General features: G+C 37.4%; 1 protein-coding gene across 1 annotated transcript in view; it reads left to right on the top strand.

Annotated features, from left to right (window-relative positions):
* frc (fringe connection) overlaps window positions 1–23,747 on the top strand; it is a 252,883-nt gene that overhangs the window by 172,093 nt on the left and 57,043 nt on the right. The window contains exons 3-4 of the mRNA XM_070094316.1: window positions 8,175–8,208; window positions 8,343–8,497. Coding sequence (XP_069950417.1) covers window positions 8,175–8,208; window positions 8,343–8,497 — 189 coding nt within the window. The remainder of the gene's footprint in view (window positions 1–8,174; window positions 8,209–8,342; window positions 8,498–23,747) is intronic.

The raw sequence follows: 23,747 nt of genomic DNA, 5'->3' as shown, positions 1-23,747 counted from the left end.
GTCTTTGATTTTGTTCAAAGGTAGACTGTCATTCAAGCAGTATATACCGAGCAAGGGGAAACACTTTGGTATAAAACTGTTTGTACTCTGTGATTGTGACAGTGGCCTGGTGTTGGATATTGTTGTATACACGGGTAGTAAAACATTGAGAGATACCAAGATGTTATTGGGTATCTCAGGTGACGTAGTGAGAAACATGATGGCACCTTATCTTGGTAAGGGGCATACATTATATACCGATAACTGGTACACAAGCCCATTACTCAGTGATTTCATGCAAGTGAACAAGACAGATGTGTGTGGCATAGTGCATTCTAATCGTAAACATATGCCCAGGCTCAACGCAGGTGCTCGTGATGACGTGCAGATGTTTACTGCCAATGACATCATGGCATTACGGTGGCATGACAAACGTGATGTCACATTGTTGACAACCATTCACCGTAATGAAATGCAAGACAGTGGCAAAGTTGATCGAGTGACTAATGAACGTATTCGAAAACCAGTGTCAGTGATTGATTATACACAAAACATGCGCTTGGTTGACAAGTGTGACATGCAGATTGGTTTTGTTGACTGTGTTCGTAAGAGTTACAAGTGGTACATGAAACTTTTCTTCCATCTCATGGACATTTCAATGCTCAATGCATATAATATGTACCAAATAAAGACTGGCAACAGACCACCGTATGGTGAATTTTGTTTGTCTGTTGTCAGACAACTCATAATGAAGTACCAGGTAACAACACGTGCTATACAACATGGTCCTCGAATTCCTCAGGATATACCCAAGCGTTTGAGGAGAGAAGGTGATCATTTCATAATACAGCTTCCTTCAACTAAGAAGAATTTTGCTCAGAAGAGATGCATTGTCTGTGCACAAACAAAACGACGGCAACAAAGACGCAAAGACACTCGGTTTATGTGTGAGGAATGTAAGGTGCCTCTGTGCATGGTGCCTTGTTTCAAGGAGTTCCACAAGCTCCAGCAGTTCTAAAACCATGTCCAGTGATTGTAAATATGTAAATATATGATAGAACATTGGTATTATACAATATTTGTGCATGTTTATTGTAATAAACAACAGTGGTAAACAATAATATGATAATAACTTTAGTGCGGTTATTGTGTTCAATACAGTGAGTTTATATATATACATTATATACAGTATTGGTCTCTCAGGCCCCAAATGTTAGTAGGAATAGAAAAAAATTGGAAAAGAAAAGAAAAAACAACTAAAACCACAAAATAATGTAATGCGCGTATGTGGAATTCGTCGATGTTGCCGCCACCACATCATTTTTGACAAACTTCTTGGCACTGTATCTCGGTAAGTACTGATCAGATTTTTTTTTTTGTCTTATTACCTTCACAAAAATATGCTCTTTAATTCTGTAAGAAAAAATAATTTTTTTGTTTTTTCAAAATTTCTTGGACACTGGAGCACCACTTCAGATTTTGGCCTTGGACCCTGAAAGGGTTAATAATAATATTAATAATAATTATTATTATTATTATTATTATTATTATTACAATAATACATATGTACTAATATTAATAATAATATTATTATTAAACTAGAATATAATAATCGTGTCCACTCATTACTTATCTTAAAATATCTGTAGTCTTAATGTAGAGTGAGAGGTGAGTAAACAAAATAAACGAATGAGAGTGTAGAAGGTTGGCGAGTTATGTAAACAAACGTTGTTGTTGTTGTTACCAGCCCGGACACGAATGGTTTTTGTTCACTCTGTCAAGCCGACCAGAAAAACATCTCATATTTGTTAATTTATATGTTTATGTGTTATGTGGCATGTTTATTATATAATTTTGAAACAGAAATAATAGATGGATTAAGCAAAATGTCTATATCAATATTTTATACACATTTAATGCGCCTCAGTGATTATTATTGTGTTATTATCATTATTAATATGGTGTCTTCAAGAACAATTACACTCTTAATGAGTGGCTCTGAGACAGGCAAGCAGACAGAAAGACAGACACAGGTAGAAAGACAGACACAGGTGGACAGAAAGACACACACAGGTAGACAGAAAGACACACAGGTAGACAGAAAGACACAGACATAAAGACAGACACACAAGTAGACAGACACACAGGTAGACAAAGACAGACACACAGGTAGACAAAGACAGACACACAGGTAGACATAAAGACAGACACACAGGTAGACAGAAAGACACACAGGTAGGCAGAAAGACACATAGGTAGACATAGACACAGGTAGACAGAAAGACAGACACACAGGTAGACAGATAAACAGACACACAGACATACAGGCAGACAGATACAGACAGGTTTATGTGCAACAGTGAAAACAAATAGAGAGTTCGAGAGTAAGAGCCTTTCTTGCCACAATCTCCAGTGCAAGATTCAGACTTCATCTTAGGGGCCATGGTGAAATTTACTGTCCAGTTAGTACAGTTAATACAATATGATGCTGCTGATAGGGCAGGGTAACAAAAACTGATGCTGCCTGCATGACGCATTGCCGCCGCGAGTATTGTCAAATATTGTACAGTGGTGTGCATCAGCCGGCCAAGCCCAGCTGCCAGATGCACGGTTGTAAGTCAAGTGGACGTATGTCGAGCAGGTCATAAGTCGGAGGGTAAGTGTACTTTTCATCGTGAAACCAATTAAAATCATATTTATTTTTGTAGTATATCATCCATTCTATCACATGAGACCAAATAAAATGAGAATAGAACCATAAAAAACATACGAAAATATACCGCTATGGGGAGGCTAATGGCTGAGAAGTGAACTCCGTTATTTTTGGTGTACGTTAAGAAGCTTCTTTTCATCATACATTGCCCAAGTTTCAATAAGATAGTCCAACAAACAACTGAGATTCAATTCCCTAGATCAAGAGCAAGAGCACCCTCACCAGTGTCAATTAACCTCCCTTGAGGCTCGCTCGCATCTGGAAATTTTGCTCGTGTCTGGAAGCAAAAAACTGACCGAGCAGCTGCTCGTATCTGGAAAAACTCGCACGTGGATACACTCGTAAGTAGAGGCTCCACTATATATATACAGTGGACCCCCGAGTTTCATGATTAATCCATTCCAGAGAGCCTGTCGGAAGTCAAAATTCATGAAACTCGAAACCATTTTCCCCATAAGAAATAATGGAAATAAATTAATCCGTTCCAGACACCCAAAAATATTAAAATAAAATATTTTTTTCAAATTAAATAAAGATTTATATACTGAAAACGATCAGAAATCAAGTACATGCATATAAAAAATAATAATAACATTACACTTACCTTTACTGAAGACTTCTGGGTGGATGGAAGACGGGAGGAGGGGATAGGAGGAAGGTGTACACTATTGTTTGGAAGGAGAATCTCCTTCCATTAGGACTTCAGGTAGCAAGTCCTTTTCTGGGGTTACTTCCCTTCTTCTTTTAATGCCACTGGGAACAACTTGAGAGTCACTGGACCCCTGTCGTACAAAATGTCTGTCCAGAGAGGTCTGTTTCTGGCATTTCTTTATGATTTGCCTGAAGTGGGACAAGGTTTTGTCACTGAACATGTTGCAGATATGGCTTGTTTCAGCTTGGTCAGGGTGATACTTTTCAACAAAACTTTGCAATTCATTCCACTTTTAACACATGTCTTTAATCACCAAAGAAGGCACCTCCTTCACTCATTTTCCTCCTCTGAAGCAAGTTCCTCAGCTGTGGTCTGATGCTGCTCCAGTTGAAGCTCTTGCAGTTCGTCAGTGGTTAGCTCTTCCCTGTGGTCCTCCACCAACTCTTCCACAGCCCCGTCACTCACCTCCAACACCATGCCACAACACCTTCCACAACAGGCAGAGGGTCGGCAGGGTCAGGGTCTGCCTCAAACCCTTCAAAATCCCTCTGGATTGTGTACTTCACTTTCTTTACCAAAGGGCTTGCACTAGCTTTTCTTGGGCCCATGGTGACTTATTTAGCAGTTGCAATCACAAAAAACAATGGATTATTACGTATGAACCCGCGGGGTGATGGTCACGTGTTGGTAAACAATGGCACACTGAGCGTGAATGGCGTGGGAGACTGGCTTTGTGTGCGCGGTGATGGGCGGACGGGTACTGGCCAGTCGCCGAATCACAAGTCTAATCACGAAACTTGAGGCCAAATTTTGCAGAAAAAACTTGCCAAAAGTCGAATTTATATATATATATATATATATATATATATATATATATATATATATATATATATATATATATATATATATATATATATGTATATATACTTAAGCATGCTATTACATTACTTTTAACAAGTCACTAGAAACTAGCATTTTCCTGACACTACTCAAGATAGCAAGGGTTACACCAATACATAAAGGTGACCCTACAGATGTAAACAACTATTGGCCAATATCAAACTTACCATTGCTATCCAAAATCTTCGAGAAACTTGTGCACAGGAGACTATATTCATTTATAACGGCACAAAACATACTCAACCCCTGCCAATATGGATTCAGGAAAAATAAAAGTACTAATGATGCAATTGTAAAAATGCTAGATCTGCTTTACACAACATTGGAAAATAAGGAATATCCAATAGGAACTTTTATTGACCTAAGAAAAGCGTTTGACACAGTAGACCACGGCATCCTACTCCACAAACTTGACCATTATGGTATAAGAGGCCATGCGCCTGCATATTTCAAATCCTACCTTACTAATAGGTATCAGTTTGTCACCATTAAAGACACAGCCTCATCAACACGGCCACTTGATACTGGAGTTCCGCAGGGAAGTGTTCTTGGTCCCCTGCTCTTCCTCATTTAGATTAATGATCTTCCAAACGTATCCGAACACCTGAAACCCATTCTCTTTGCTGACGATACGACTTATGTCATCTCCCACCCTAATCTTGCCACCCTCAACACCATTGTCAACGAGGAGCTGCTCAAAATTCTGACTTGGATAATAGCCAATAAACTTACACTTAACACTGACAAAATCTACTACATTATGTTTGGTAGCAGAGCAGGTGTTGCGCAACTTAACATTAAGATCGACAACACTCTAATTGCCAGACATAATGAGGGCAAATTCCTAGGTCTATACCTCGACAACAACTTAAATTTCAGCACCCATATCCATCACATAAAAAAAGTATCCAAAACGGTGGGGATCCTGTCCAAGATACGATATTACATGCCGCAAACTACCCTTCTCACACTATACCATTCACTCATTTATCCATATCTCACCTATGCTATTTGTGCTTGGGGATCAACTGCAGTAACACATCTAAAGCCAATAATAACCCAACAAAAAGCCGCAGTAAGAATAATCACTAAATTCCATCCCTGGCAACACCCCCCCCCACTCTTCATAGATTTATTATTTATTTATTTATTTATTTATTTAGAAATTTTAGCATACAAACAGAGGTACAAAAAATACAGGTAATAACAGCATGCCAAAGCCACTTATATGCATAGCATTACGGGCTGGCTTAAAATTAACTTAAGATTAACTAAGCAATGATGAAATCAGTGATAAGACATTATTGTAAACAGATAACTATAAAATACAAATGAGTATTACAAAGACAGGTCCTATGGTTGCATGCATTGCTGTACATTCAGTAGAATGGAGTATTCTGTTAGGTAGTGTATTTAAAAAAATAACAAAGTTAGGTTTAACATTTGTGTGATATAATTGTGAGGAACATTTAGGATATACAATTTATATGGTTCAGTTATTCAGTATTTATTTGGTTTTGAGTGAGTAAGTGAACTTTGAGAAGAGACTTGAATTTATAAACAGGTAGTGTTTCTTTTATATTTACAGGTAATGAATTCCAGATTTTAGGGCCTTTTATGTGCATTGAGTTTTTGCATAGCGTGAGATGGACACGAGGAACATCAAAGAGTGATCTGTGCCTTGTATTATGGTCATGTGTTCTGTTGAGGTTGGCAAGGAGATGTTTGAGGGGAGGGTTAATATCAGAGTTAAGTGTTCTATGTATGTAATAAGTGCAATAATAAGTATGGATGTTTTGTATGGTGAGTAGGTTGAGTGTTTTGAATATTGGTGGAGTGTGCTGCCTGTAGTGAGAATTTATCATTATTCTAGCTGCAGCCTTTTGTTGGGTAATTAGTGGTCTGAGATGGTTAGTTGTTGTTGAGCCCCATGCACAAATTCCATAGGTGAGATAGGGGTAAATAAGAAAGTGATAAAGGGCCAGGAGGGCTGACTGTGGAACATAGTACCGTATCTTCGATAGTATGCCTACAGTCTTGGAAATTTTCTTAGAAATTTGTTGTATATGTGTATGAAATTTGAGTCTATTATCGAGGTGGATTCCTAAGAATTTTCCCTCTGTTAGCTTTGTGATAGGTGATCCGTTTATCGTTATGTTAAGAGGTACATCTGTAGCTCTGCTACCAAACTGAATGAAGTAGGTTTTGTCAATGTTTAGTGTAAGTTTGTTAGTCCTCATCCAGGTAGATATTTTCTGTAATTCGGTGTTTACAGTATTGGCTAGCGTGACTGGGCTCGGGTGAGAGAAGACGTATGTGGTGTCATCTGCAAAAAGTGTGGGTTTGAGTAGTTGCGAAGCATTTGGTACGTCATTTATGTATAGGAGAAAGAGAAGAGGGCCAAGGACACTTCCCTGTGGGACACCAACTGTAATTGGTTGTGCGGAAGAGCTTGCCCCATTTGCGTACACATATTGGCTTCTGTTGCTGAGGTAAGACTTGAGGTAGTTGAGGGAGTGCCCTCTAATACCATAGTGTGATAATTTTACATGGAGCAAGTCATGGTCAACTGTATCAAAAGCTTTACGTAAGTCAATGAAGATCTCCAGTGGGACTTCTTTTTTCTCTATTGCAGTGTATATATGTTCTAGCATGTGTATAATAGTAGATCTAAACTTACTCCCTGTTCAGAACATCCACACTTATTACTGTGCAATCTACATCTACAGGACCTCAAATTCCAATATTAACCTTGACCTAAAATGCTTTCTTGATAGATGTGACAGGACCCACAGGCATAACACCAGACACAAACATCTCTATGACATTCCCCATGTCCGACTAAACCTTTACAAAAATTCAATGTGTGTCAAAGAGCCTAAAATCTGGAACACCCTACCTGAAAACTCTAGAACTACAGACACATTCATCACTTTCAAAACTACAGTTAGAAAACATTTTATCTCCCTGATACACCCCGTCAAGTCAACTAACTACATATAAACCACCTGGTGGTTCACACTTACACTCACTCACCCATCGACTATAAACACAGAAATACGAATCTCAATCTTAAAATAAAGAACCCTAACTAGTCATAAGCTTGCCTATGATACTCCAATATAGACACTATGTATTGTGCCAAAACAAAAGCATTCACATTGCTAAACTTACAAACTATAATGTAGTCACTTAGCCTTAATATAATAATCTGTAATAATTTAAAGTTTAGAATTAATCTATGTCTGCCCAAAATGCCTAGCCATGGTAGGTGTCCTAGTGGCCCCCCCTGTAATTAGTATTTTAAAACATGTAAACCACACAATATTCAAGATCTGTAAACCCAGCATTGTAATCCTTATAGAGAATAAACTTGATTGATTGATTGATTGATACAGTGGTACCTCGGGATACGAACAGCTCAAAACGCGAGCAGTTATGTAAGTGTATTTATGTAAGTGCTTTTGTAAGTATATTTTTTGGGGTTTTGAAACAGATTAATTTAATTTACATTATTTCTTATGGGAACAAATTCGTTCGATATCAGCATTCTTCTATGTGCAGGTTATTTATCATTCCAGTCATGAATTTTATTAATATGACAAGTTGATGAATAAGACACACATGGGCAACACCTAACATTCTTTATTTACACCCGGGTATCTTTATTGATGAGACGTCTCACCTGCTCAGTGGGCTTCTTCAGTCTAATACAGATGCGATTATAAAACAGCCCTCTATCAAAGTTAAGGGACTGAACACCCTAAAATTACCTCTACACTTCTTCCACTGTCTCCGTGTAATAGTCACTTCTGTATTAGACTGAAGAGACCTATGTGGGCCCAGGAGTTTCATGTGTGTTGTATTAATGTTGTCTCAAACCTTTTTTGATGTTTAGTAATATTTTAACACATTTTTTTTTCTTTCCAGATTCCCCTCTTTTCAGTTTGTTGCATTGGGACAGGTAATTTTTCAACTCTGAATAAAAGGTTTTCATACAAATATATTGATTGTAATTATATGAAACAGGTGAAAAATAATTTTGTTATAAACATTAAAAATACATACTACACAACGTGTTTTTTTTTTTTTTTTCAGATGTTCGCAACAATTATAGTGTTGTTTATTGCCAAACATATTAAGGTTGTGGATTATCCAGATTTCTCATTGGACATTATTAATAAAATATGGCCACTACCTCTTATTTTTGTGGGCAATCTAATATTTGGCCTTGGAGGCACAAAACGACTTAGGTAAGTAATAGTATTAGTGTCACTTTTTGTTTTTGTTTAGATGTCATTAAATATATGGTAGTGAGCTATAGTTATACTTTATGCAGAAACACACTTATTGCTATGATAGATACACTCAGCCATTGTATAGCACAAAGAGCAAACATTCTCAGAAAGATGTGTAATGTGAATTTGCATTATAGCGCATGAGCCTAGTTAAACATAGTACAGTGGAACCTTGACTTACGAGTATCTCAACGTACAAGTTTTTCGAGATACGAGCCATTCCTGAGTCGATGTTTTGCTCTGAGTTACAAGTCAACATTTGAGTTATGAGCCAGCTTCCCCCCCCCCTTCCCCCTCAACCCAAAACCTGGACACCTTGCTTGTTTATCTATGATTTCATGCTTTATTTCCATGGAAATCATTCTCTTTTACTTCTCAGCACTGTCCTTTACACTTACTTTCTTAGGACCCATGGTTAGAAAAACGAAATTTGGCCAAATACCACAGCAAGGTAAACAGTGCACTGAGTTGGTGGCGTTCGTTATAATAATAATAATAATAATAATTATTATTATTATTATTATTATTATTATTATTATTATTATTATTAATTTAGGTAACTAGAGCACAGATCCAATTCCCTAAATTAATAATAATAATAATACAGTGGAACCTCAAATTTCGAACGTATCTCTTATCGAACTCTTCGAAAATAGAACCCTTTTTTCAAACCAACTTTGTCCCTATTATCGAACTCGCCCCTATTTTCGAACTGCCGGGTACCGGACCTGTCCGGCAGCCCACTCTGTCCACGTCCCCACGCAGGCGCCATGAGGCAGTCTGGTTTTGTTGATGCTTGAGTGAACACTAACCTGCGCTCTCATTCAAACATTTTACGATTACTTCATTGTGTTTAGTGCTTGTGGGGCTGTGAAATAAGCCACCCTGAGCAAGCTAAAATAAGCCATCTTTGCAACAAGTTCAGCGACAGAACCATGTCCCATTTTAGGGAAATCTTAAAGAGGCAACGGAAACAGAGGACTGTGGACAGTTATTTTGTGAGACAGGGGTCCAGTGACTCTCAACTGGTCCTAGTGGCATTAAAAAACAGAGAAGGGAAGTAACCCCAGAGAGGGCTTTGATACCTGAAATCCTCATGGAGGGGGATTCTCCTTCCAAACACTAACCCCAACTCCCTCTCTCCTCATCCCTAACTTCCAGATGCCATCACCAATCTTCAATACAGTTAAGTAAAATGTTATTTTATATGCTTATTTAAATTTATTAATACATAATTGAACACTATATTTGTTGTGTGTGTGTGTAAAACTATCTGAATATTTTTGGTTTTCTGGAACGCATTAATTTTATTTCCATTATTTCGTATGGGAAATATTGCTTCGCTTTTCAGACTTTTCGAATTTAGAACTAGCTCCTGGAACGGATTAAGTTCGATATTTGAGGTTCCATTGTACTATAACAACAGAGCTTCTTTTCCCTAAATTAATAATAATAATAATAATATTATTATTATTATTATTATTATTATTATTATAATAGAGCTTCAGTTCCCTAAATTAATAATACACAATATATATGTAATAATAATTCAGAATGCTGGCTACCACTAGTTGGCACAGCTGATGGCAAAACATCTAGATGATGAGCAGTACACAGTACATCACTGTGAGAGCAGTTCTCTCGTGCTTGTTTGCATTTTTTAGTCATTTGGCCAAATTTCTTTTTTTTAACCATGGGTCATAAGAAAATTAGCACAAAGGACAGTGCTGAGAAGAAAAAGACGATGCTTTCCATGGACTTAACCAGGCAATCCATCATACGCTGCACCCTCAACATCCCCCACCCTTAACATCCCCCACCCTCAACATCCCCCCACCCTCAACATCCTCCCACCCTCAACATCCCCCATCCTTAAAATCCCCCATCCTCAACATCCCCCACCCTCAACCTCCCCCACCCTCAACATCCCCCACCCTCAACCTCCCCCACTCTCAACCTCCCCCACCATCTCTGCTCCAAGTGTGTAAGTACATATACACTTTATATAAACAGTTTTTATATGATATTTCTTATTTATAAATACAATGTTTCAGTGTTTTCCTTAGAAAACTAGTGATCTATTGCAGTTAGCTTCAAAAATACTGTTTTCTCTTACAGTAAGAGCATGGGAAGATACTGTAGTCAAAGTTGGACAGAAATGGTGGACGCTTCTGCCGCTGCCTCTGCCACCATATTATGGCCAATTTTATCTTACAGTTGATAATAGCGTCATATCTGAGTATTTTTTCTTAGTCTCCAGAGTGCAGGAACAGATTAATGGCTTTTCAATTAATTTAAATTAGGAAAATTAATTTGATATACAAGTAAATTGAGTTACGAGCTAGGTCACAGAACGGATTAAATTTGCAAGTCAAGGTTCCACTGTACTGAATATAAAGGAAATTAGTTAAAGACTTTTTTAGGGGTTCTCACTCTGGCACACTGCAATATATATATATGTATATATATAAATATGTATATATATATATATGTATATATATATATATGTATATATATATGTATATATATATATATATATATATGTATATATACAGTGGACCCCCGCATAGCGACCTTAATCCGTGCAAGAGGGCTGGCTGTTATGCGAAATGTTCGCTATGTGAATGAATTTTCCCCATAAGAAATAATGGAAATCAAATTAATCCATGCAAGACACCCAAAAGTTTGAAAAAAAAAATTTTACCACATGAAATATACATTTTCCTACACACAAAGAGAAGGATACATGCACAATAGTAGAGTAGTACATGCACAATATATATTGTGCATGTACTACTCTACTAAATGAAGAATAAATGACACTTACCTTTATTGAAGATGCAGCAATGACTGATGAGACACTGTGTCCTGGGAGTGCCTTTTCCTCCTGAGTACTGTAGGTCCTGTTTGGCATTTTCTTCCAGAACAGGCCTTATCACACTGTGTATGTCACTACGATTCTTAAATCTCTCAAACCAACCTTTGCTGGCTCTAAATTCACCAATATGAGCACTAGTTCCAGGCATTTTCCCTGTTCACCTGGGTGTTAGTTGACTGGTGTGGGTTGCATCCTGGGAGACAAGATTAAGGACCCCAATGGAAATAAGTTAGACAGTCTTCGATGACACTGACTTTTTTGGGCTATCCTGGGTGGCAAATCCTCTGGGGTTAATTGTTTCTTGGTATTCTCAATAAGCCACACCAACAACGGTGCTACAGCAGCAGCAGCAGCAGCTGACGATGTTACAGCAGCAGCAGACGATGCTACAGCAGCAGCAGCAGCAGCAGACGATGCTACAGCAGCAACAGACGATGCTACAGCAGCAGCAGACGATGCTACAGCAGCAACTGACGATGTTACAGCAGCAGCAGACGATGCTACAGCAGCAGCAGCAGCAGACGATGCTACAGCAGCAGCAGCAGCTGACGGTGGTACAGCAGCAACAGACGATGCTACAGCAGCAACAGACGATGCTACAGCAGCAGCAGACGATGCTACAGCAGCAGCAGATGATGCTACAGCAGCAGCAGACGGTACTACAGCAGTAGGAGCAGCTGACGGTGGTACAGCAGCAGCAGCTGACAGTGCAGCAGCAGCTGACGGTGATACAGCAGCAGCAGCAGCTGTACCACCAATAGTAGCGATGGTTGATTGGGGTTTATTATACAACCTGGCCAGCTCGGAGACACGCACTCCACTTTCATACTTATCAATGATCTTTTTCTTCATCTCCATAGTAATTCTCACCCTTATTGCTGTAGGGTTGGCACTAGAAGCTTTCTTGGGGCCCATGGTCACTTATTTTCCAGAAAAAAATCACCAAAAACACTGTAATAATACAAAATGTTCCGATTGTATGCTTGGATGTTACCGCGGAGGCTGGCTGGTAAACAATGCCACCCGCGGAACATGTGAGCGTGGCTCAGGCCGCACATTGGACGCGTCTCGGACGAAGGCCGCTGAGCGGGTTTTTGGGCGCTATGCGGGGCAAAATTTTAGCGATCAAAGCGTCCGCTATGCGGATTGTCCGCTATGCAAGGCGTCCGTTATGCGGGGGTCCACTGTATATATATATTATATACACATGTATATATATACACACATGTATATATATATATATATATATATATATATATATATATATATATATATATATATATACACACACACACACACACACACACACACACACACACACACACACACACACACACACACACACACACACACACACACACACACACACACACACACACACCCCTACCATCTGACTTACGACCTGCTCGACTTAGGACCACTCGACTTACGACCGTGTTTTTTATGCCAAATTTCTGGGAAATAAACAACTATTTGTGTTGTGCACAGTGTTTATCCTAAACCTTACAGTATAAAATACAGTACTAACAACATAAAAAGTAAAGTAAAACCTGAAATACCAAAATAAAACAATAAAATAAAATCATTACAAAAATGTTTTGTTGATATTCAGTAGTAAAGTTCGACTTAGGACCATTTCAACTTACAACCGGTTTCTCGGAACCAAACTCGGTCGTAAGTCGGAAGGTAAGTATATATATATATATATATATATATACAGTGGACCCCCGCATAACGATGGCATCACATAGCGATTTTTCCGCATACCAATTACTTTTATCGCAAAATTTTTGCCGCGCATACCGATTAAAAACCCGCTTACCGATTTTCGTCCGAGACGCGTCCAATGTGCCCTCACATGTGCCGGCCGTCCCATTGTTTACCAGCCAGCCTCCGCGGTAACATCCAAGCATACACTCGGAATATTTCGTATTATTACAGTGTTTTCGGTGCTGTTTCTGGAAAATAAGTGACCATGGGCCCCAAGAAAGCTTCTAGTGCCAACCCTGTGGTAAAAAGGGTGAGAATTAGTATGGAAATTAAGAAAGATTTTGAAGGGTTTGGGGCTAACCCTGAGAAGCCTATGCCAGTTGTGGAATCCATTGTGCCTACTTCAAAGATTAAGGAAATGTGTGCACAGTGGGTTGAACTGCAAACCTTTATAGATGAAAATCACCCTGACACAGCTGTTGCAAGCCGTGCTGGTGACTATTTCAATGACAATGTTATGGCCCATTTTAGGAAAGTCTTGAAGGAACGGGAGGTACAGAGCTCTATGGACAGATTTGTTGTGCGACAGAGGTCCAGTGACTCTCAAGCTGGTCCTAGTGGCATTAAAAGAAGAAGGGAAGTAACCCCAGAAAAGGACTTGCTACCTCAAGTCCTAATGGAAGGGGATTCCCCTTCTAAACAGTAAGAAGATAATGCTCTCCCCTCCTCCCATCCCATCAATCATCACCAGATCTTCAATAAAAGTAAGTGTCATTTAATTGTGCATGCCTTTTTCAGTTTGTGTGTATTAAAATTAACATTTCATGTGGTAAAAAATAAATTTTTTCATACTTTTGGGCGTCTTGCACGGATTAATTTTATTTCCATTATTTCTTATGGGGAAAATTCATTCGCATAACGATTATTTCGCATAACGATGAGCCCTCTTGCACGGATTAAAATCGTTAACCGGGGGTCCACTGTATAATATATATATATATATATATATATATATATATATATTATATATATATATATATATATATATATATATATATATATATATCTATATATCTCTATGTATATATATATATATACTGTATATATATATATATATACATGTATATATATGTCGTGCCGAATAGGCAGAATTTGCGATCTTGGCTTAAATAGCAATGCTCATCTTGCCAAATAGGACAAGTGGAAATTTGTGTATGCAATAATTTCGCCAAAATCATTCTGAACCTAACGAAAAAAATATATTTCACTGTGTTTGTTTAGTATTAAATTACTGTAAACAAATCTAAAATATATTTAGTTGGGTTAGGCTAAAATAAATTGATCTTGTTATAATAAGGTTAGTTAAGTTTTCTAAGTTCCTTTTGGTGCAAAATTAAAATTTTTTTTCTTACATTAACATTAATGAAAAAAATATATCTTTAAACGTATAAGAGAAAATTTTAGAAAGGACTTAATTTTAAATGAGTTCTTGCTAATTGACCAGTTTTACATATTCGGCACGACATATGTGTATATATATATATATATATATATATATATATATATATATATTTATATATATACATAAATATATAAATATATATATATAAATATATATAAATATACATATATAAATATATATATATATATATATATAAATATATATATATATATATATATATATATATATATATAAATATATATAAATACATATATATTTATATATATATATATGCAATAAGATCACAGTAAACAGGTGATCTCAGAATATGCAAAACAACCACTGTGAAAGAATAGAGAAATTCCAAGCGCTTTTGTGACTACTCACATTATCAAGGAACAATAACAGTATTGCATCAAAGGCATATGAAGGGTCTAGGCCACACCTCACTATCACATCCCACAACAAAGCAACACCTGACGTGCGACTCATAAGAAAGAGAACACTGCACTGCAACAGGCCCGCTGGCCCAACTAGACAGGTGATTCACACAACCCACGAACAAGCTATTCTACCCAAGAATTAAGAATTTTAAAATTTATTATTTGTCCAATGTATTATTAAAATCTTCCCAAATTCTGTTAATCATAAATGGATCTAATTTATATAAACTAAAGGAAATATTCATATTATTGTCAAAGCTGCTCTTTATGAAACAAGATTCAGTTATATATTCCTGTCGACCATGGACTTGCTTGATACAACTTTCTCAACCTTTTGAAAATCAATTGGAGGGTTAAAATCTCTCACATGAATAAATAGAGCATTGGAATCTTGTCCAGTTCTAATGCTATATTTATGTTGTTTTAATCTTAGTTCGAGACTTTTACCAGTTTGACCGTAATAAACTTTATCGCAAATTTTGCAAGGAATCTTATAGACACATTCGTCAGCATTTTCGGGGGAATTCTTTATCAAAAGTTTTTTTTACTGTATCAAGATTTTTAAATACAACTTTGATATTAAAAGTCTTATGAAGAGAAGGCATATCAACCAAGTTTTTATGGTAAGGGAGAACCAATACATTTTTAGTTGAATAAGGCTGGCTGTCCCTTTTTGGAATGTAAAAAGTATTTCTAGCAATTTTAAGATTTATCAATTACATTTCTTGGGTATTTCAAATCATTAGCTATTTCATAAATTTTGGATATTTCCTCATCTATGAACTCTGGACTACAAATACATAAAGCTCTCAAAAACATTGATGAGAAAACAGACAGTTTAACTCTATCTTGATGGGAAGAATAATAGTGGACATAGGAACAGTTATTTGTATGTTTTCTGTAAATTTTAAATTTGAATTCATTACTCTTAATAATTAAAACATCTAGAAAAGGCAATGAGTTATTTTCTTCAGACTCAACAGTAAAGTTTATATATTTTTTTTTTTTTCAACAAGTCAGCCGTCTCCCACCGAGGCAGGGTGACCCAAAAAAGAAAGAAAATCCCCAAAAAGAAAATACTTTCATCATCATTCAACACTTTCACCACACTCACACATTATCACTGCTTTTGCAGAGGTGCCCAGAATACAACAGTTTAGAAGCATATACGTATAAAGATACACAACATATCCCTCCAAACTGCCAATATCCCAAACCACTCCTTTAAAGTGCAGGCATTGTACTTCCCATTTCCAGGACTCAAGTCCGACTATATGAAAATAACCGGTTTCCCTGAATCCCTTCACTAAATATTACCCTGCTCACACTCCAACAGATCGTCAGGTCCCAAGTATCATTCGTCTCCATTCACTCCTATCTAACACGCTCATGCACGCTTGCTGGAAGTCCAAGCCCCTCGCCCACAAAACCTCCTTTACCCCCTCTTTCCAACCTTTTCGAGGACGACCCCTACCCCTCTTTCCTTCCCCTATAGATTTATATGCTTTCCATGTCATTCTACTTTGATCCATTCTCTCTAAATGACCAAACCACCTCAACAACCCCTCTTCTGCCCTCTGACTAATGCTTTTATTAACTCCACACCTTCTCCTAATTTCCACACTCCGAATTTTCTGCATAATATTTACACCACACATTGCCCTTAGACAGGACATCTCCACTGCCTCCAACCGTCTCCTTGCTGCTGCATTTACCACCCAAGCTTCACATCCATATAAGAGTGTTGGTACTACTATACTTTCATACATTCCCTTCTTTGCCTCCATAGATAACGTTTTTTGACTCCACATATACCTCAACGCACCACTCACCTTTTTTCCCTCATCAATTCTATGATTAACCTCATCCTTCATAAATCCATCCGCCGACACGTCAACTCCCAAGTATCTGAAAACATTCACTTCTTCCATACTCCTCCTCCCCAATTTGATATCCAATTTTTCTTTATCTAAATCATTTGATACCCTCATCACCTTACTCTTTTCTATGTTCACTTTCAACTTTCTACCTTTACACACATTCTCAAACTCATCCACTAACCTTCGCAATTTTTCTTTAGAATCTCCCATAAGCACAGTATCATCAGCAAAAAGTAACTGTGTCAATTCCCATTTTGAATTTGATTCCCCATAATTTAATCCTACCCCTCTCCCGAACACCCTAGCATTTACTTCTTTTACATCCCCATCTATAAATATATTAAACAACCATGGTGACATTACACATCCCTGTCTAAGACCTACTTTTACCGGGAAGTATTCTCCCTCTCTTCTACACACCCTAACCTGAGCCTCACTATCCTCATAAAAGCTCTTTACAGCATTTAGTAACTTACCACCTATTCCATAAACTTGCAACATCTGCCACATTGCTCCTCTATCCACTCTATCATATGCCTTTTCTAAATCCATAAATGCAATAAAAACTTCCCTACCTTTATCTAAATACTGTTCACATATATGCTTCAATGTAAACACTTGATCTACACATCCCCTACCCACTCTGAAGCCTCCTTGCTCATCCGCAATTCTACATTCTGTCTTACCTCTAATTCTTTCAATTATAACCCTACCGTATACTTTTCCTGGTATACTCAGTAAACTTATTCCTCTATAATTTTTACAATCTCTTTTGTCCCCTTTCCCTTTATATAAAGGGACTATACATGCTCTCCGCCAATCCCTAGGTACCTTCCCCTCTTTCATACATTTATTAAACAAAAGTACCAACCACTCCAACACTATATCCCCCCCTGCTTTTAACATTTCTGTCATGATCCCATCAGTCCCAGCTGCTTTACCCCCTTTCATTCTACGTAATGCCTCACGTACCTCCACCACACTTACATTCTGCTCTTCTTCACTCCTAAAAGATGGTATACCTCCCTGGCCAGTGCATGAAATTACTGCCTCCCTTTCTTCCTCAACATTTAAAAGTTCCTCAAAATATTCTTGCCATCTACCTAATACCTCCCTCTCCCCATCTACTAACTCCCCTACTCTGTTTTTAATGGACAAATCCATACTTTCCCTAGGCTTTCTTAACTTGTTTAACTCACTCCAAAATTTTTTCTTATTTTCATTAAAATTTCTTGACAGTGCCTCTCCCACTCTTTCATCTGCTCTCCTTTTGCACTCTCTCACCACTCTCTTCACCTTTCTTTTACTCTCCATATACTCTGCTCTTCTTATAACACTTCTGCTTTGTAAAAACCTCTCGTAAGCTACCTTTTTCTCTTTTATCACACCCTTTACTTCATCATTCCACCAATCACTCCTCTTTCCTCCTGTCCCCACCCTCCTATAACCACAAACTTCTGCCCCACATTCTAATACTGCATTTTTAAAACTATTCCAACCCTCTTCAACCCCCCCACTACTCATCTTTGCACTAGCCCACCTTTCTGCCAATAGTCGCTTATATCTCGCCCGAACTTCCTCCTCCCTTAGTTTATACACTTTCACCTTCCTCTTTTCCCATCTACCTCTTACTCTAACTGTAACTACAACTAAATAATGATCCGATATATCAGTTGCCCCTCTATAAACATGTACATCCTGGAGCCTACCCATCAACCTTTTATCCACCAATACATAATCTAACAAACTACTTTCATTACGTGCTACATCATACCTTGTATATTTATTTATCCTCTTTTTCATAAAATATGTATTACTTATTACCAAATTTCTTTCTACACATAGCTCAATTAAAGGCTCCCCATTTACATTTACCCCTGGCACCCCAAATTTACCTACTACTCCCTCCATAACATTTTTACCCACTTTAGCATTGAAATCCCCAACCACCATTACTCTCACACTTGATTCAAAACTCCCCACGCATTCACTCAACATTTCCCAGAATCTCTCTCTCTCCTCTACACTTCTCTCTTCTCCAGGTGCATACACGCTTACTATAACCCACTTTTCACATCCAATCTTTATTTTACTCCACATAATCCTTGAATTTATGCATTTGTAGTCCCTCTTTTCCTGCCATAGCTTATCCTTCAACATTATTGCTACTCCTTCTTTAGCTCTAACTCTATTTGAAACCCCTGACCTAATCCCATTTATTCCTCTCCACTGAAACTCTCCCACCACCTTCAGCTTTGTTTCACTTAAAGCCAGGACATCCAGTTTCTTCTCATTCATAACATCCACAATCATCTCTTTCTTATCATTTGCACAACATCCACACACATTCAGACTTCCCACTTTGACAATTTTCTTCTTCTTATTCTTTTTAGTAATCTTTACAGGAAAAGGGGTTACTAGCCCATTGTTCCCGGCATTTTAGTTGACTTTTACAACACGCATGGCTTACGGAGGAAAGATTCTTATTCCACTTCCCCATGGATATAAAAGGAAAAGTAATAAGACCAAGAACTATTAAGATAAAATCAAAGAAAACTCAGATGAGTGTGTATAAATAAACGTGTACATGTATGTGTAGTGTGACCTAAGTGTAAGTAGAAGTAGCAAGACGTACCTGTAATCTTGCATATTTATGAGACAGACAAAAGACACCAGCAATCCTACCATCATGTAAAACAATTACAGGCTTTCATTTTACACTCACTTGGCAGGACGGTAGTACCTCCCAGGGTGGTTGCTGTCTACGAACCTACTATATATATATATATATATATATATATACAGTAGGGCCCCACTTATACGGCGGGTTAGGTTCCAGGCTACCGCCGTAAAGCGGAAATCGCCGTAAAGTGGAACACCCTTTTTTTCCACTTATAAATGCATACAAACACTAGATAACAAGTTTACACTAACATATATTAAGTTAGCAATAGAACCAGGCATCAAAAAACAATAAAAAGGTACAATACACACATAGTGCACTCATTACTTACCTTAAAATATTTATAGTCTTAATCTAGGGTGAGACAAGTAGTATTTATTGTAAGAAATCAAGTGTGGTATGTATTGTAATAGGCAGGCTATTTCACCAGGCCACCCCACCCACACATACTATTCTATGATATTTAAGCATCCCAGAGCGATAAAATGTATATACAGTTCACTCATTACTTACCTTAAAATATTTGTAGTCTTAATGTAGGGTCAGGAGTAAGTAAATGAGATAAAACGAATAAATGAGAGAGAGAAAGAATGAATACATGAGAGGTGACAGGCCAGGCACAGAGTAAACAAACCAGGCTCCCACATCTTATATTTATGTTTATTTATTCTATTGTGGGGTGTATTTATCATCTTTTTATGTTATGTATCGTGTTTATTATATAATTTTGAAAAAAATATCATGGCTGGATTAATGAAAATGTGTACTATATTACCGTAATATACGACATTTAATGAGACTCCGTGACTATTGTTATTATCACCACTTGTGCAAGTCGTCTGCTACACAGCTCACATTTATGTTTATTTATTCTACTGTGGGGTGTATTTATCTTATTTATATGTTATGCATCGTGTTTATTATATAATTTTGAAAAAAATATCATGGCTGGATTAATGAAAATGTGTATATTACCGTAATATACGACATTTAATGAGACTCAGTATTGTTATTATCACCACTTGTGGAAGTCGTCTGCTACACAGCTCACATTTATGTTTATTTATTCTACTGTGGGGTGTATTTATCTTATTTATATGTTATGCATCGTGTTTATTATATAATTTTGAAAAAAATATCATGGATGGATTAATGAAAATGTGTATATTAACGTAATATACGACATTTAAATGACTTGATGTATGTAAGTTTATTTAGGTACAGGTATACATAAGTATAATTATCAGAGTATATATAAAATATGAAATAACTTTTAAAAACATTTGAAATTTTGGAGTTTCCAGACAAAATGGAGAGACTTAGTGCTTACTGAGCTCATGGAGAATGTAAACAAACAGGGTGGGGCACGGTGACCGTATTAGAAAGTCAGGTGGGGGGAGCCGTATAGTGAGTTTTGGTCATAATTTGAAATGTCCGTATTAGCGGAACGCCGTAAAGCGGAACGCCGTAAAGCGGGGCCCTCCTGTATATATATATATATATATATATACAAATATATAATATATATATATATATATATATATACATATATATATAATATATATATATATATATATATATATATATATATATATATATATATACATATATATATACATATATATATATAGTATATATATATAATATACATGTATATATATTATATACATACATCTAGGTTTTTCTCCTTTTTCTAAATATCTCTTGTTCCTCTTTATTTCTTCTATTGTCCATGGGGAAGTGGAAAAGAATCTTTCCTCCGTAAGCCATGCATGTCGTATGAGGCGACTAAAATGCCGGGAGCAATTGGCTAGTAACCCCTTCTCCTGTAGACATTTACTAAAAAAGAGGAGAAAAACTTTATAAAACTGGGATGCTTAAATGTGCGTGGATGTAGTGCAGATGACAAGAAACAGATGATTGCTGATGTTATGAATGAAAAGAAGTTGGATGTCCTGGCCCTAAGCGAAACAAAGCTGAAGGGGGTAGGGGAGTTTCGGTGGGGGGAAATAAATGGGATTAAATCTGGAGTATCTGAGAGAGTTAGAGCAAAGGAAGGGGTAGCAGTAATGTTGAATGATCAGTTATGGAAGGAGAAAAGAGAATATGAATGTGTAAATTCAAGAATTATGTGGATTAAAGTAAAGGTTGGATGCGAGAAGTGGGTCATAATAAGCGTGTATGCACCTGGAGAAGAGAGGAATGCAGAGGAGAGAGAGAGATTTTGGGAGATGTTAAGTGAATGTATAGGAGCCTTTGAACCAAGTGAGAGAGTAATTGTGGTAGGGAACCTGAATGCTAAAGTAGGAGAAACTTTTAGAGAGGGTGTGGTAGGTAAGTTTGGGGTGCCAGGTGTAAATGATAATGGGAGCCCTTTGATTGAACTTTGTATAGAAAGGGGTTTAGTTATAGGTAATACATATTTTAAGAAAAAGAGGATAAATAAGTATACAAGATATGATGTAGGGCGAAATGACAGTAGTTTGTTGGATTATGTATTGGTAGATAAAAGACTGTTGAGTAGACTTCAGGATGTACATGTTTATAGAGGGGCCACAGATATATCAGATCACTTTCTAGTTGTAGCTACACTGAGAGTAAAAGGTAGATGGGATACAAGGAGAATAGAAGTATCAGGGAAGAGAGAGGTGAAGGTTTATAAACTAAAAGAGGAGGCAGTTAGGGTAAGATATAAACAGCTATTGGAGGATAGATGGGCTAATGAGAGCATAGGCAATGGGGTCAAAGAGGTATGGGGTAGGTTTAAAAATGGAGTGTTAGAGTGTTCAGCAGAAGATTGTGGTTACAGGAAAGTGGGTGCGGGAGGGAAGAGGAGCGATTGGTGGAATGATGATGTGAAGAGAGTAGTAAGGGAGAAAAAGTTAGCATATGAGAAGTTTTTACAAAGTAGAAGTGATGCAAGGAGGGAAGAGTATATGGAGAAAAAAGAGAGAGGTTAAGAGAGTGGTGAAGCAATGTAAAAAGAGAGCAAATGAGAGAGTGGGTGAGATGTTATCAACAAATTTTGTTGAAAATAAGAAAAAGTTTTGGAGTGAGATTAACAAGTTAAGAAAGCCTAGAGAACAAATGGATTTGTCAGTTAAAAATAGGAGAGGAGAGTTATTAAATGGAGAGTTAGAGGTATTGGGAAGATGGAGGGAATATTTTGAGGAATTGTTAAATGTTGATGAAGATAGGGAAGCTGTGATTTCGTGTATAGGGCAAGGAGGAACAACATCTTGTAGGAGTGAGGAAGAGCCAGTTGTGAGTGTGGGGGAAGTTTGTGAGGCAGTAGGTAAAATGAAAGGGGGTAAGGCAGCCGGGATTGATGGGATAAAGATAGAAATGTTAAAAGCAGGTGGGGATATAGTTTTGGAGTGGTTGGTGCACTTATTTAATAAATGTATGGAAGAGGGTAAGGTACCTAGGGATTGGCAGAGAGCATGCATAGTTCCTTTGTATAAAGGCAAAGGGGATAAAAGAGAGTGCAAAAATTATAGGGGGATAAGTCTGTTGAGTATACCTGGTAAAGCGTATGGTAGAGTTATTATTGAAAGAATTAAGAGTAAGATGGAGAATAGGATAGCAGATGAACAAGGAGGCTTTAGGAAAGGTAGAGGGTGTGTGGACCAGGTGTTTACAGTGAAACATGTAAGTGAACAGTATTTAGATAAGGCTAAAGAGGTCTTTGTGGCATTTATGGATTTGGAAAAGGCGTATGACAGGGTGGATAGGGGGGCAATGTGGCAGATGTTGCAGGTGTATGGTGTAGGAGGTAGGTTACTGAAAGCAGTGAAGAGTTTTTACGAGGATAGTGAGGCTCAAGTTAGAGTATGTAGGAAAGAGGGAAATTATTTCCCAGTAAAAGTAGGCCTTAGACAAGGATGTGTGATGTCACCGTGGTTGTTTAATATATTTATAGATGGGGTTGTAAGAGAAGTAAATGCGAGGGTCTTGGCAAGAGGCGTGGAGTTAAAAGATAAAGAATCACACATAAAGTGGGAGTTGTCACAGTTGCTCTTTGCTGATGACACTGTGCTCTTGGGAGATTCTGAAGAGAAGTTGCAGAGATTGGTGGATGAATTTGGTAGGGTGTGCAAAAGAAGAAAATTGAAAGTGAATACAGGAAAGAGTAAGGTTATGAGGATAACAAAAAGATTAGGTGATGAA

Source organism: Cherax quadricarinatus, chromosome 45, assembly GCF_038502225.1.
Source record: "Cherax quadricarinatus isolate ZL_2023a chromosome 45, ASM3850222v1, whole genome shotgun sequence".
NCBI lineage: Eukaryota > Metazoa > Arthropoda > Malacostraca > Decapoda > Parastacidae > Cherax > Cherax quadricarinatus.
The sequence above is the reverse complement of the archived record's forward strand: the minus strand, read 5'-3'. Positions and strand labels throughout refer to the sequence as shown.